The following is a 14884-nucleotide window of genomic DNA, read 5'->3' on the forward strand; positions in this document are numbered from 1 at the left end:
ACACACACACACACACACACACACACACACACACACACACACACACACACATACATATATGTATATTGTAAAGTGTACATTTGTCTCCACTGTATAGTATTACTCATATAGGTTATTTTTTTATTCCTGCTCTATTCATTTTGCTGCTGTAATAACAGGAATTTCCCAACCATGCGACAAATTCGCTTATCTTATCTTCATTTCTAATCCTGTCTCTGGGTGCAAAGACTTATAATTAGCATTTTATATCAGTGTTGAAACAAATTTTTTAATAGAGTTTAATTTACTCTTTTTGTTGTAAAAAAAACCCCATGAATGATGATGAAAACATGAATAGCAAATGATCAATGAACAAATGCACCCACCCCACACCTGTTATTAAAAGTACTGTACCTCTTAATTCATCTTTTGACATTTAATATTGCATGCATTTATCAAGCCTATGCTAAACTGTGTTCTTCACAGACCCCTATCCAGAGCAGAGTGAAGACTCCGGGCAATATTTTTAGAAAAGGAAAACCTGAAAAACAAGACACCTGTCACTTGTGGAATGGTGGTGATGTGATCCCATTGTCTCTAAGATCACGTGACAACATTTTATGAAAGGGAAGACAGCTGGGTGCAGTTGACTTCTTCTCGTCTGTTTCGTAGTGTGCAGATAGCTGCTACAGTGTTCACAGTTTACATGTTTGGTGTACAGTCACCATGAAAATAGCTATTTTTGTGCTGTTTGTGTGCCTTCTTCTTCCTGTGCAGCCTGAAGAGATAGATCACTGTAAGTAAACACTACAGTCACCTTGGTTTCCTCAGTCATCAGATAATATGTAGTTCGGTTTCTGCTGAAGAGTGCCTCTGTTAACTGTTCTATTATTAACAGACACCTACTGTGAGACTTGTTTAACAGTGGCACAAGGTATGTTGGACAATAAATCATTATGGCTAAGAGCTTTTTTATTAATGGTTTCTGATAACCCAGTAGCACAATCTAACAAATGGGATAGCCAGGAATACAAATAGAAAACAAAAGACAAAAGGAAAGGGGAAAGCAAGTCACAGTCTATAAATACCTTACAGAGCTTGAGAAATCCATCAAGGAAGCCCCAGTTAAGAGCAGAAACGCAGTTGTTAAACGCCTCATCAGTGGGGCGTTGTGTGAGAAACCTCTGCCTCACAGTCACCATGTCTCTAAGGACAAACTGACATCAGCCTGCAGACACTTGTTAGGTAAGATAACATCAGATATGTCAAGTAATTTATCTTGTATTCAAGAACTTATTCTGGATTTGCCATTCAGAGTCTCACCGTGGCCAGTTCTATGAAGCTCTGGTGAACAAAGAGCCGAAGAATCTGGATATAGCTCTGTGTTATGAGCAGTCCAACTCATGTGTGGGGGTTAAACGCCAGACTTTTGAGGTAAGCTGTCAGTGAGCGAGTAGCCAGTTGTGAAACGTGAACTTCGTGTTTTTCAAGTACACAAATTTGCTCTTAACATTTTGCTTTTGTGGCAGGATTCTAAAGGCGCTTTTACTGAAAGTGACATTGATGCTTTACTTCGGGACAACAAGGAAAATGTTCGCATTGCTCAGCCGATACATTCAGGTTCCCCTGTGCACACAGGAGATGAACTCTGAGAATTTCAGCATCATCTACTGTTTACTACTGTAAATTCTGGACATCAGTAAAATAAATAAATCACTAAAAAAACATAAACCAATAATTTTGTCTTTAAATTATACCTTATGCTGTGTTGAGTTGTTACTTTTCTAAAGAATTTATTCAGCCTCAGATAAGGAGTGTATATTCATTAATGAACAAATTATATAAAATTGATAAAGGGGAAGTTTATATTTCAAGCCTTGGGAAGCCCTCACTTTTCCCTGACAGAAGCAGGAACTTCCAAAGTGCATCTGAAGTGATTTAACCTGTTTTCCTATGTCTTTCTTAAGATAATAAGAGGTCTGTTGCCTGCTGGAAAATGAATCTATTCTTTGCCATTTGCAGTCACCTGTTTACAATAGGAATTCTAAAACATTTTTAAGGTGCTCCCACTTGACTTCATTCTTTTCTTCTTTATTATTCTTCGGGATGTTACTAACCATTAAAACAACAACAATTTCTAATGCACTTCTTTCAGAAAATTCATAGAAAAATGCAAAACTCCAAAAAATAAAAAATAAAAGTGGGACACAAAGGAAGACATAAGGATGTATTATTGCACTATAAGCAATTTCATCACAAGTGTGCAGATTCAATATCTTCTTCAGAAAAGTAGTTTGCCTTTTGGACACCAAAAATCCAGGCCAGGCAAATACAACCACAACAATAAAGACTCCACAGTTACAGAAATTCAAGGTATTAACAATAAGTAATAGTAAAAACAAACCACAGCTGTGTGCAAATCACACCCATGTAATATCAGCTGTGTTACCTTGGGATGGTTGTAACTAAGGTGGCTCAGGTAAACTACTAACCGGAAGGTTGGTGGTTCGATCCAAGTCTGCTCCATGCCAAATATCCTTGGGCAAATACTAACATCATGGTGCTCTCTGATGCATCTATTGGAGGTGTGAATGTCTGATATGAAGCACTTAGGAACAGCATAGAAAAAAGTGCTTGTGTGAATGTACAAGTTGTATAAAGTGCTTTGAGTGCTCAGATAGAGTAAAAAAGCGCTATAAGAACCAGTCCATTTACAAGGTATAAAAGTCCTCTGGGCACACGATACATACAAAAGTGGTACCCTGTACTTCTGTCATGATGTTAGCAAGGTGTCTTCATGATGAAGAAGGTGTGACACATTGCTAAGGATACATCACCCCTTATTCACCACTCAGGACTCCCAAAGGTGAATCGTACTGTGTTGTAGCTGACCTCAAATCTTTCTGTCCATGTTTGTAATCCTACTCAGTTTGTTCTTGTTAACTACAGACAGTGAAAAATACCATGCAATAAAACAAGAAGTTAGAATGCTCTCTGCAAAAAAACAAACAAAAAAGAAAAAGAAAAAAAGAACCAGCGTATGTCTGTCTCAAACTCCTCTTGAAGTATAATCATTGTAATCTAGCTTTTGAATCCTGCCAGTTTTTCTTCAGTCACTGTCCCTAAGTACTTGTATTCTTTTACGTCCTCAGTACAGTCACCGCTAACTGCCATCTGTTGATCAAGGACTCAACTCATCTGATGATTTTGCTGTTTACCTTCTATGACAACCTATGCACTGACCTTTGCAGTCTTACAGTTTTTAATGCATGTGTAACATCGATAAACATGTTTCATTTTATGTGGTTTGGAGGACAGTGTATTCTGTGTAATACACACAACAGAGCATCTTCTTTGCTCCCACCCCTTTTATATGCGCATAATTGGTTGTAAAATGTGAGAAATTTGCTGTACACATTACTAGAAGGCGCACCTGTTTTGTCACTTCATATTTAGTGGTTGTCATGCAGAAGAGGACGATTAAAATAGGACTTAAATTACATAAATTCATTAATTCATAAAGTTTCAGACTACAAAACGCTGCACAATGTACAGTAAGGAGAGTGGTACATAAATTACATTATTTTCCCCCAAGATCATCCAGTTTTTTAAATACTTGGCACATTAAATAATTCATCTAATCACTCATAACAATAAATAAATAAATTATATACATTATAAAATTTTAAACTGAGATTTGTTTAACACAGTAGAGAATAGCTGCAAGCAGATCATATTAATGATATTTATGTAGACTCATTTGCCAAGAACTCGTTATCCTCTTGAGCACTATTAACTCGAGGCTATGAGCAGATAACAACATAGTAAAAACAAAGAGCGTGTGATAAAGTAGCCCTGCTAGGATATAGCCTAATTCTATTGCATTCACTGAGAAATGAAGGGGAAAAGAGGGCAGGTGGCATTGAGCTTATTGGAACGAGAGCCTTTGACTTGCTCGGGGAATCAGATTGGAACGTGGCCCGCGTGCTGTTGCTAGGAGGCGCTGTTGGAGCCCGGAAGAGTTGAGCATGGTGATGAAGACGATCGAACCGAGATTGAGGAGAGAGACGTGAGTCTCACCGATAAAGCCTCCAGTTTGTGTTTCCCTGCGACATCTGTCCGTGTCTGACAGTCCCTGCTGGAAGACAGGAGGGCGATATTAGTGTTTCTCCACTGAGTAGGTAAGAATAAGCGCCGGGTATCCGCTGTCATTCTGCAGGGGGTATCTGCACTAAGACGTCTTTTTTAGCTTCCAAAGACAGCAAAACTGGATAATGCTTAAATATTAACATAAAAGCTGCCGAAATTAAGCTTTCTCTGTAATACCAGATACACAAAGAAAACGATCCCCACCTCTGCTCTGCCGGATGGAAGAACAAGCGTGGATTGGCTAGTGTAATTAGGCGTCTGAAGACCAGCAGCAGCATCATTAGGACCTGCTGGTTGAATTCAAACCTGTCCAATAGATTAGATATGCTGCATAGAGCCAGTAACACTCACGCTTATTTCAAAGGCACATTGTTTTAATTGAATCCACACAGGAGCTGTCTGCTTACGCAAACGCCCTACCTGTCTGTGAGTAGTCTTCAGACTACTGTCATTTGCTGACAGACATTTCAGAAATAGAAACAGTATTGATCAGACACACGAGTCCCTTTTGCATTTCCACAAAACATGGAAATGGAAGACAGGCACCAGCAAAGTATGACAGAAAGCAAAGGAATGGCAGGAATGTGATGAGTGTGATAAAATCACAGAGGACAGACAGACTGGCTTTTGTTGTAGGTGATTTGTCACATTTACCCACATGGTTTCGGCTCGTCGGTCAAACCCCAGTGTAGTGCAGCCTCACACGGACCCTCCCTTTTAATCTCTCGCTCTCCATTTAATTTAACAGCTCGGCCACGAGGCTACATGGTGTGTGTGTCCTACTCAGAGTGTGGATGTGCGGGTGTCCAGAGATGGAAAGCTATGAGGAGTTCTGTCTGCGGAGTCTGGCATTATTGCAGGAGGAGGGGAAATTCAAGAAGACTACATGCGAGCCATCATGTTCCCTGAAGGCTCGCTCTGTCATCCACTTCTATGGAAGAGCTGCGCTTTCACCTCTGGTAAGGAAGAGATAGACAGGCTTGGAAGCCCATGCTAAATGGATTACACAAGATGTAGATGCATGTGAGAGTTCACAGTTTAAACTGAATGAAACATCTGTTTGTGAGCAAATCGGATGAATGAATATATGAACTGCTTTATGACAACAGAGCTTCTCACAGCAGACTTTTTGGCTTGCCATAAAACTGTAAAATGCATTCCATTTAGGTAAACTTACTCGTGCATCCATTGCATTTACTGCTAAGACAAGCCAAAGCCTCTGCTGTGGGAACAGCCTGTTAGGTCAGCAGCTGGCAAAGGGAAACAGTGCGAACGTGGAACATCAGGGCTGTTTGATGTTTGTCAGAAAAAATCCATTCGCTTGTGATTGCTGACTAAATAAGTTTGCAGGAAGAGTCCAGCATCAGTCTCGCTTCCATCCAGAAGAAGATACACAAAATATACTGGAAGAAGGCTGAATTCTTCCAGTATATTTCTCATCTGTAATAACATTTTTAGGTACAAAGTGAAAAACGGGGCCTCTTTCAGCTGAATAAACATGCGTATTTTTGAAAATTAAATGCTGAAAAACAAACAACAAAAGCCGCAACCGAATGTATTTTCATTTTCCAGCTGAATGCAGAGCAGTGGAACGAGATGTGTGGCTACAGACAGAAGGCGGTCCAACTGGAAGTGGACAGACAGAACCAGCAGAGGAACAAGCTTTTGGCCAGGATTCAGGGCATACTGGATCAGGCTCAGGTCAGTTGCACACTATGGTCACAGGTCTGGGTGTCATCTGGTAGGGTGAGAGGCCTACTTAGAATAAGATCAAAACATGCTTTGTGAGTACAAACCCAATTCCACACTTTGTCAAATGTAAATGAAGGTCTACCATTTTAAGCAAAAAAGGAGATTATTTAGATTTTGATGGCAGTAACAAGTCTCAAAAACTGTGAGAGGGCCATGTTTACCACTCTGTAATGTTGTATTATACGCAGCATGCGTATTGTCATATTTTCCGGAAACATAAAGTGCCATTCCATCTATACGCAGATGGCTGCCAGCTCTACTTACCTTTTAGTCATTCTGATAGTCTCCCAACTCGACCTCTGCTTGACTGCCTTACTGATGTCAAAGCATGGATGGCAAAAAACATTTTAAATTTTAATGATCTGAAGACAGAAGCAATTTTATTTGGCCCAAATCGTTCTTCTCATACTCCAGATGTTGATCTTGCAGCTTTGACTTCCCAACTAAAGAGTTCGATCACAAAACTCAGAGTTAAAATTGATTCTGCACTTACCTTTGATGACCATGTAAACGGGGTGGTAAAATCAGCATTTCATCACCTCAGACGTTTATCAAAGGTTAAGCCCTTTCTTTCCCAGCGTGACTTGGAAGGTGTTATTCATGCCTTTATTACCTCACGTTTAGATTATTGTAATTCTCTTTTAATAGGGGTTGGGCAGGGCACTTTGTCACGCCTGCAATTAGTGCAAAATGCTGCGGCACGATTTTTAACTGGCAGAAGAAAATTTGATCACATCACTCCGATTTTGGCCTCTTTACACTGGCTTCCAATTGAATTCAGGATCCGTTTAAAAGTCCATTTATTGGTTTTTAAATCTCTAAATGGTCTGGCACCTGTTTATTTGTCTGACTTGTTGAAGCCCCACGTCCCCACTCGTTCCCTTCGGTCAGCTGAGCAGTCGCTGCTTTCGGTCCCAAAGTCACGGCTGAAACTTAGAGGCCGAGCGTTCTCTGTTGCTGCGCCGATGCTTTGGAATAACCTTCCTCTCCATATTAGACAGGCTACATCAGTGCCAGTTTTTAAGTCTTTATTAAAAACCTATTTTTATTCCCTGGCTTTTAACTCTGTGGGTAACTGATATTCTTTTTATTTTTTTTATTGCTATGTCTGGTTTTATTACTATGTGCATATTAGTATTGTACAGCACTTTGGTCTACCAGGTGTGTTTTTAAAGTGCTATATAAATAAATAAATGATGATGATTGTCTTGCTAAAATATGCAAGAAATATGCAAGACCTTCCCCCAAAATACATAGATAGGAGTGTGTGTTGCTGTAAGAACTGCATACACCATCAGAGATGCAGGCTTTTGAACTGAGTGCTGATAACAAGCCAGATGGTCTCTTGCCTCTTTAGTCCAGGTGTGGCGTCCATGTTTTCCAAGAAGAATTTCAATATGTCTGACCACAGAATTGTTTTCCACTTTGCCTCAGTCTATTTTAAATGATCATGTCCATATAAAGCTTCTTCTTTGCATACAAGAACTTCAACCTGCTTTTCTGGAAACCTTCCTCTAAACCTTTTAATGTTATTAGTTGTGGTCCCATGTCCCACCTTGTTTTTAGGTGTGGTGCTGCTATCAAATTCAAATTTAGCTAATATTTTTGATTAAATAGTAAATATATTTGATATGTTTTCCATGTTCTGTTGGCAATGACATATATGAAAATCATTGCATTCTGTTGTATTTATCTGTCACCATCATTCCAACTTTCATGGAATTGGGGTTGTATAATGTTATGTAGGCACTCTGAAAAAGTGCTGGACTCTCGTGCTAATATTATTGTGCTGACATCGCGTCCTGCTTTTACTGAATGTAAATAGTTTTGGGGCTTTTGACCTATAGTATATATTAAATAGGTTTGTGTGCCAGTCCCATAATGGAGCACATAAAGTGAATTACAGTCTGTCCTACTGTCTCTGGTGACATACTCAGAGTTGAATACAGGTTATCTGGCCTAACATTTTCCCCAGTGTGCCGTGCTATTTTTTACCTGATGACGTGTTTTCATAACAGCTCAAGATTCAAAGCAGTATTGTTCATTTACTCAGTGTCAGATTTGCTCTACTTTCGTAATTCCCAGTCTTTGAACAAATGTGATCTAAAGATTTTGTCTGTTATCATTCACAATGGAACAACCAAAACTCAAGCATGTAATCACATTTTCATTAAAAAAGTAACATCAACAAATAAGCTAATTATTTACAGACCATAATTATCACTTGATTTGCCTGTATGCTGAGCTTACATGCGTTTTAATGAAATTCTTTGGTGAAATACTGCTTTTTATGTTTCACAGGTACTTAAAGTACCAGATGAAGAGGTTGACAAGTTGCCAGTTTCTAAATCTGCAACAGTCAACGGCTACACTCTGGTCACTGACTCACCTGGGCTCCCCATAGATTCTGCATTTGGGGTTCAGACAAATAGTCATCGTGCTGCTCCATGCTCTGAGATTCCTGTGCTTAATGATTATAAGGCAGTGGAGGAAGTGAAGGTGGATGCCCAAGAGAAGAGTGAGGAGGAGGAAGAAGAGGATGAGGAAGAGGACATTAGTTTGGACAGCCTTCTTAAGAGATCAAGGGAGTATGTGAAGAAAGAGCAGAGTCAGCAGGGATCAAAAGCTGTCCGCGCAATGACCCAGTCTCCCCCACCTGAGACTGACTCTGTCAGTGAAGAGAAGAGCTGCAGCCCTGTGACGGACACAGGCATTCAGTTTGGATTCAGTCTGCACCACAGCCCTGTCGGCCCGCCTCAAATCCAGCATCAAGTGCTGCGTGACCCTAGTCCTCAAAAGTCCATCTGCCTCTCACCTAGTCTACCAGAACCATTTTCTTGTCTCCCCAATCCAGAGACCAGCATAAGTCCTCGTCCACAGAGACGCAAACCACGCCCAGTTTCCACAGGCAACATCCATTTTTCATTTCCCATCGGCCCAGCAGACCTTATCGCTCGAAGCCCAGGACGGTCAGAGGAAGCCATTGGTGTGGCAGACTGGGGAGATGCTTCAACGTCTCCATCTCACTGGAGCTCAGTGGGAATAGAGGGCGTCAGCCAGAGTGGCATTCGTCGATCCAGCCACTGTGGAACCAGTCCAGTGAAGGAGAACTGTAACCCTGTCAGTGCCTCGGTGCCCAGCTCAATGGGTGATCACCTGGCTGCAGGTTTTCGCCGGCGCTGCCACACTATGGACAGCCAGCTGCATACCTACCATTCTGGAGCGGAGCGCATAGACCGCAGCCAGGAACGCCTCCCTCGCTTCATGGCAGGAGTTACACTGTTTGCTCCCAGTCGGCGCACACCTGCAGCCCCTTTAAACCAGTCGTATGATGTAGAGAATCCTTCACTGCCTCTGCTGAGGCCCTGTGTGACTCCTGCAGACGAATCTCCGGGGCCAAACAATGGCAGGAAAACACCGACTGTCCTCAGACATGCAGCTGAAGCACAGGCCCGCAAGACAGGTGAGTGCCTTTGATGTAAGCTATTTATTTTTTTTATGTTTACAACTGCGTAACTCCCACAGAGATTTCTGATTCCCACATTTATATATTTTATGTTAAGTGAGTAAAACTCTGACATGGTAAAAGATGATTTATTTGTATGCATTTGTGCTTATTAACAGATGAGAACCAGTGGCGAGCGCAGGCTCTGGAGGACATGCAAAGACGTCTTGAGAAGGAGCATGCTTTGCAGATGTCTCTGCTCCTCGCTGAGCAGGAGAAAGAGCAACAGCGCCTCCTCCTGGTCAGCACATGGAATTTAACAGTGACCATTTTATATAGAAGTAGATCAGAAAAAAAGTGTTCTTTTTTTAAATGACCATGAAAAGCTACACCAAAACCTAATATGTTTAACTACAATGCCAAACTTTATTTTCTTTATTTTATTTTTCTTTCTTTGTGTGTGTGTGTGTGTGTGTGTGTGTGTGTGTGTGTGTGTGTGTGTGTGTGTGTGTGTGTGTGTACATCTGAGTTTTATATGCCTTTTTAAAAAGATTATGAGCAGAGCATTAGTGAAATACAAATAATGTTGTGTGCGGTGTGTTTAGGAGCTTGAGGAGACAGAGAGAAGGCTGAAGGAGCAGGGGTCTGTGCGTCCTCTAAGTGCAGATGCTTGTGGCTGGAATCGTAGGTCTGTGAACGACTGCCATCCTATCATGAGCCCCTCGTGCCCGGGACTAAGTCCTGTTCACACACCATCAGAACGATCACCTGGACACAGTATAGGTATTGTTTTAATAAACTTCTGTGCTCAGGATTGTAAAAAGTGTTCACAAAAGACACATGAATGTCATGGTTCATTTTCACCCACCCCTTGCTGAAACAAAATGTTTAGATTATAATTGTTAAAGGTTATCTGCATTAAGCTAAGGTTAGCTCAAATTCAGTACATTGACATATTAGATGAAGTAAATTAGGAGAATATTTAAACTGATGAAGTGCATAGAGGCACTTGACATGTTTGAAAAACTGTCATCCTAAAATGAGCCATTGTTGAGATATAGAGCACATCTATACAAACAACTAATATGCTAAACCCTATATGCAACAGCTAAAATTATGAGATGGAGAAGCTGAATTAAATATGAAAGTCACTGTGCAAGTGTTTGCCACTGTGTGCAGCAAAGCACGCAACCACTGTGTGAGGTTGCGTTGCGGTCACTTCTGAGCTGATGAGCAGGCTACACATGATCAGAGCAGGAGCTGGCTGAGAACGCATCAGAGGGAGGCAAACAGAGCTATGATAACTCGAGCATGCAGCTATCTGAGAGTTCAGTTTCTTCCTCACACCTCAGATGCGCAGCAGTTTTCTTGCATCTAGATTCATGTGTGTAGAGCGTTCATAGCATCAGCATCATGTTTTTGCTTATTTGTTTTGTTGGGTTGAAAAATAACTAAATAAACTTGTGAGCATACTTATGGATCACCATGGCGCATACCATTGGCCATGTGAGTTATTTATGCAGAGGAAAAAAGTGAGTGTGAATGTGCCTGACGTTGCTCCAACTATGAGAGGTGATTCTGCAGGTCACCAGCTATCGTAGTGGGGGGGAAAAAAGAAAAAAAGAAACAAAATTTACATTGTTGATGAAAAATAATAATAGGAAAACGGTTTTGTGTTTCTCAGCCAAGAACAACTACAATCTCATTTTCTGTTTTTAAGAAAGGAGAGTTTAAAACACAGAGAGAGAGAGATGTGTGTTGTTTAGGCAGTAATGAGAATAATGAAAATGTCTTAGTTTTGTCACTTTTAGGTGAAAAGCAGACCTGGATCAATGTTCCACATGCAGCGGTCGGAAGAAAATTATAGGTTAACATCATTGGAAGTGATCAGGCCAAGTTTCTGGCTGAATTGTTTACAGCGTCATGTGTCCCTCAACCTAACAGTTACTACCATAGGCTGCCAGAAAAAGGGTGGTGAAATGACCTTTTAAATGAACCAGAACTGTCCCTTAATTATATACAAGACAGTAAGAGACATAATTGTTTTTATTAATATAAGGATGGTGTTTTCCTCACTAAACTGGAAGTCCATTTTGTTGTTAGAGCTTTTGTTTTTCATACAAACAGCATTTCACACATCAGCACAAATATAGCTTAGAGGTGAAGTCAGGGAGTAGAGAAACAGATCAGATACACTGACTACTCGCTGAAGAACAACAGTGATTACTTTTTAATGTTTTCGGTCATTGTTATTGTCTGTTATTTGCCTTCTAAATTCTGTGTCCTATAATATCAGAAAAAAAAATGCTAGTGTTTGTTGATGGGATATGCTACTCGTTTCAGCTGCGTCTTTAAAATATCTACTGTTTCTTTCTCCAGGTTTGCCCAGTCCTGTCCCTTCTAGTGCATCCTCTCCATGTCTTCAGCCTCCTCTTTATCTGTGGGGTTCCATGTGGGGGGCTAACAAACCTCGGGCCAGGCAAAGTCTGGTGTGTAAACACTGCAAAACAGGAATAGCATTGGCAGCCAAATCCAAACTTCAGCACACTGGCTGAGCTCATTAAACCTTTAAGTACATGTAGTATATATACTGTAAAGTGTATATAATAAGTGCATATAAATCTGATGTATATTGTAAGTACCATTGTTTCTTTTGCTCTGTTACATCCATAACGCTGTGAACTGTTGTAAATCTTCAAAGCAAAGACCAAATAGAAGCTTCTTGGTATGCAGTTTTGCAGCAACCTTTTATTGTAATTGAGTCTATTTTTTGTCCATTAAATCAGAAAACGTGTATGTATGTGAAGACTGATATCATTTATCTTAATATCTCACATTTTCTCCATGTTCTTCATTACTTTCTCCCAGGTTCTGACAGCTGATCAGCAGAAAGCATTTTGCAGAATTGGTGCTATCACTCGCGGCTTCCTCACACGCAGACTGCTTAAAACGGAGAAAGTCAAACACCTCCGCCAAACCATCATGGTGAGTTCCATTTCATGCCTTCATACACAATAAAAGAGTTACAGGAGTGTTAGAAAGTTTCATTTTAGATTATGACGTTAGTGACTGAGTGTGTCTAACTGTGCACTCTCTCTCTGTATTTATATGTGTGCCTTAAGGATACGCAGGAGTTCATCCGTTCATTTCAAACTGAAGCTCTACAGAAGAGAAGCACCTACACAGCACAAGATCTCGCCCTGCAGGAGAGAGTTAGAGCCCAGGTATGACTGTGTACTAAACCTCTATAGCCAGCAGAGGGCCATCGTTATTTATGTTTCTCCTTGTTTGTTGTTCCCTCAGTTACGTGCAGCCCTGTATGACATCCATGACATCTTCTTTGAAATGCCTTTGGAGGATCGCTTAGCATTACTGCAGCAGGACAGAGAGCTCCGTGTGGAGAGGAAGCTACGAGACATGGTAACATGAACACAGTCAAGTAAATAATCAAGTATCCAGATTTAATCAAGAGAAGGTGATCGTTATTGTCACTGAAAATATCCCTCTGTCCTTCTAGAGCCTATAAACTAAGCTTTAGTTTGTTCAAACACTGGAGAAAGTTTTATGAAGCCATGCATTCTGTGTCTGGAAAGGTTCGTCCAGACACTCGTGGCTTATCTTGTTGTTATTAATGCATTGTTTGTAATATAGCACCTTCTCACAAAAGCAATTGTAAGAAATTGGTTTGTGACTGTCTTTGACTTTTTCAGTATTCTGAGTTGTTTTTTTTAAAATAAACTATAAACTACATTCACTCCAACAGGAGAAAGCCAAGTGTCCCAAAGAGAGAGTGGCTCTTTCTGCTGCCACACAGAGGTCTCTGGACAGGAAAAAGAAGTAAGACAAGAAATGAAAACACGTGTTTTACGTTCATGCTGTTGAGATCCAGTGATCAGTGGTGTATCTGGTGCTTCTTTAGGGTTGGTGAATCTCCAGCACAGACTAGGAAGATGCAGCAGAAGCCAAAAAGCCCCACTACCAACAGGTGTGAGACACAGCTGTGGGATTTTATTACTTTTTAATTCATTTTGTGTTTCCCTCGATGTAATTTCTAGATTTTTGTCCCCAGACGTTGTTTAGATAAATTCATTATTCCTTTCCTAGAGTCTTGAAGCCAAGCCAAGGACAAAATGCCTCTGTCCCAGGACAGTTTAACCGTCAGGGGTGAGTCTGTACTGGTACAGATTGTAAAACACTTTTTATAAAACACCAATTGCCTGAATCGCATATTCATGAAAACAGCAGTCTTCAGACACACCCTGCTTTTGACGTATTTAAAGTCACCACAGTGACTTTTTTCTCTTAGGAGCTGGTACAGAAAGACCCCAGAGGAGAGGGTGAAGCGCACAGAGAACCTGAAGAAGCAACACTCGCTGGGCTAAAGCATGACACAACATGCCCCGACCTGTGAACTTGAATATTTAGTATTTTAATACAAACCTTGTACCACTGAACTTTAGTCAGCGCTGCTAACCACATGATTGTCCTTCAGTTAGCTTTGGAAATTCACATGAATGTATTCACACACAAAAACAGCTGATTGTTATGATGAAGGAAAGAATAAGTAGCTGTAGTTAAATGTAAGCCACAAGAAGCTCAATTGACAACATGTAAAAACATTTCTGTGCCTAAGTACTCTGCCTTTGTTGTCTGTCATGTTTTAGCATGCATATATTTAATATCAAGTGCTTATAGCTGTAAGTTGCACACAGACAGTCACATAATGTAGTTGTTCTGAAAATACAATATTTTAATGTATATGATTTATTCCTTCAAGGGCTTTAATTACCAGTTCGTGCATTGTTTTGTTCTTTATGCTAAGTGTACTATAAAATGTATAGTACTCTGAGTCTGACTCTGAGTCGTATCAGGGTGTTTTAGTATTTGGTTTAAATGCCTAATGAAACGGAAAAAAGATAAATATCTGTGTTTACACTCTGGCATGCTGTTACATTAATGTAGCTTCACACGACCACAGATGCACAGCCGGCATTCAGTGTGGACTTTGTTTCAGAAATGACTGAAGAAAAATAAATTTACAAGACCAAGAAACAATATAAGACATTTTAATGAAATAGTATTTCTGAAATATTGTGTGAACTGATGCGTTCACTGCAGCACCACGCTGACTTCATATTTGTGCACTTGTAGCATTCAGCATTGATGTTTTTCTCCCACATTGCTGTTTGTGTCTTTTAAACAATGATTTATTTCATTTAAAATGTCAGATTGTCTTTTTTCTTCAATGTCCAGAATAAAATCTGAAATTATTTAAATTTTCATGGAATTTAATTCATAATACAGTTAAATTATAACCTAGCTAAACTAAGCTAACTATAACTTAGCCATAAGTTGTTGACATGAGCTTCTTTTCTGTTGTTTGCTTTACCGATGTTTCATGACCCAGTAAATACGTTCAGCATGGTTTCAAACAAGGATCCTACTTAGATATTTAATTCTGGCCCATGATAAGGTAATAAAGCCAAATATTAACAGTGGTCATGTTTATTTTTCAAAAATCTCTAAAAATAATTTACTGTATTTACACATCCTTTTTTT

General features: G+C 40.1%; 1 protein-coding gene across 2 annotated transcripts; it reads left to right on the forward strand.

The window, feature by feature from the left end:
* Positions 1-3972: 3972 nt before the first annotated feature.
* Positions 3973-14520, forward strand: ccp110 (centriolar coiled-coil protein 110). Of its 2 annotated transcripts, none has more exons than XM_005734691.1 (14): positions 3973-4160; positions 4877-5087; positions 5701-5829; positions 8182-9343; positions 9505-9626; positions 9931-10108; positions 11705-11814; positions 12194-12310; positions 12448-12549; positions 12629-12745; positions 13089-13162; positions 13245-13310; positions 13430-13489; positions 13632-14520. In XM_005734691.1, exons 2-14 carry the CDS (start codon positions 4923-4925, stop codon positions 13705-13707), a joined length of 2478 nt encoding a protein of 825 aa, XP_005734748.1. In that variant the 5' UTR covers positions 3973-4160; positions 4877-4922; the 3' UTR covers positions 13708-14520. The 2 variants fall into 2 exon arrangements, with proteins under 2 accessions (XP_005734748.1, XP_005734749.1); XM_005734692.1 differs by having other exon boundaries at positions 12457-12549.
* The last annotated feature ends 364 nt before the right edge of the window (positions 14521-14884 follow it).

Source organism: Pundamilia nyererei, unplaced genomic scaffold (genome assembly GCF_000239375.1).
Source record: "Pundamilia nyererei isolate P.nyererei 1_Seehausen unplaced genomic scaffold, PunNye1.0 scaffold00059, whole genome shotgun sequence".
Taxonomy (NCBI): domain Eukaryota; kingdom Metazoa; phylum Chordata; class Actinopteri; order Cichliformes; family Cichlidae; genus Pundamilia; species Pundamilia nyererei.

Coding starts and splice junctions, on each gene's coding strand:
- ccp110 (XM_005734691.1), top strand. CDS start 4,923: ATGTGCGGGTGTCCAGAGATGGAAAGCTATGAGGAGTTCTGTCTGCGG. Junction 5,088..5,700: donor GAGCTGCGCTTTCACCTCTG/GTAAGGAAGAGA, acceptor TTCATTTTCCAG/CTGAATGCAGAGCAGTGGAA. Junction 13,163..13,244: donor TCTCTGGACAGGAAAAAGAA/GTAAGACAAGAA, acceptor GTGCTTCTTTAG/GGTTGGTGAATCTCCAGCAC.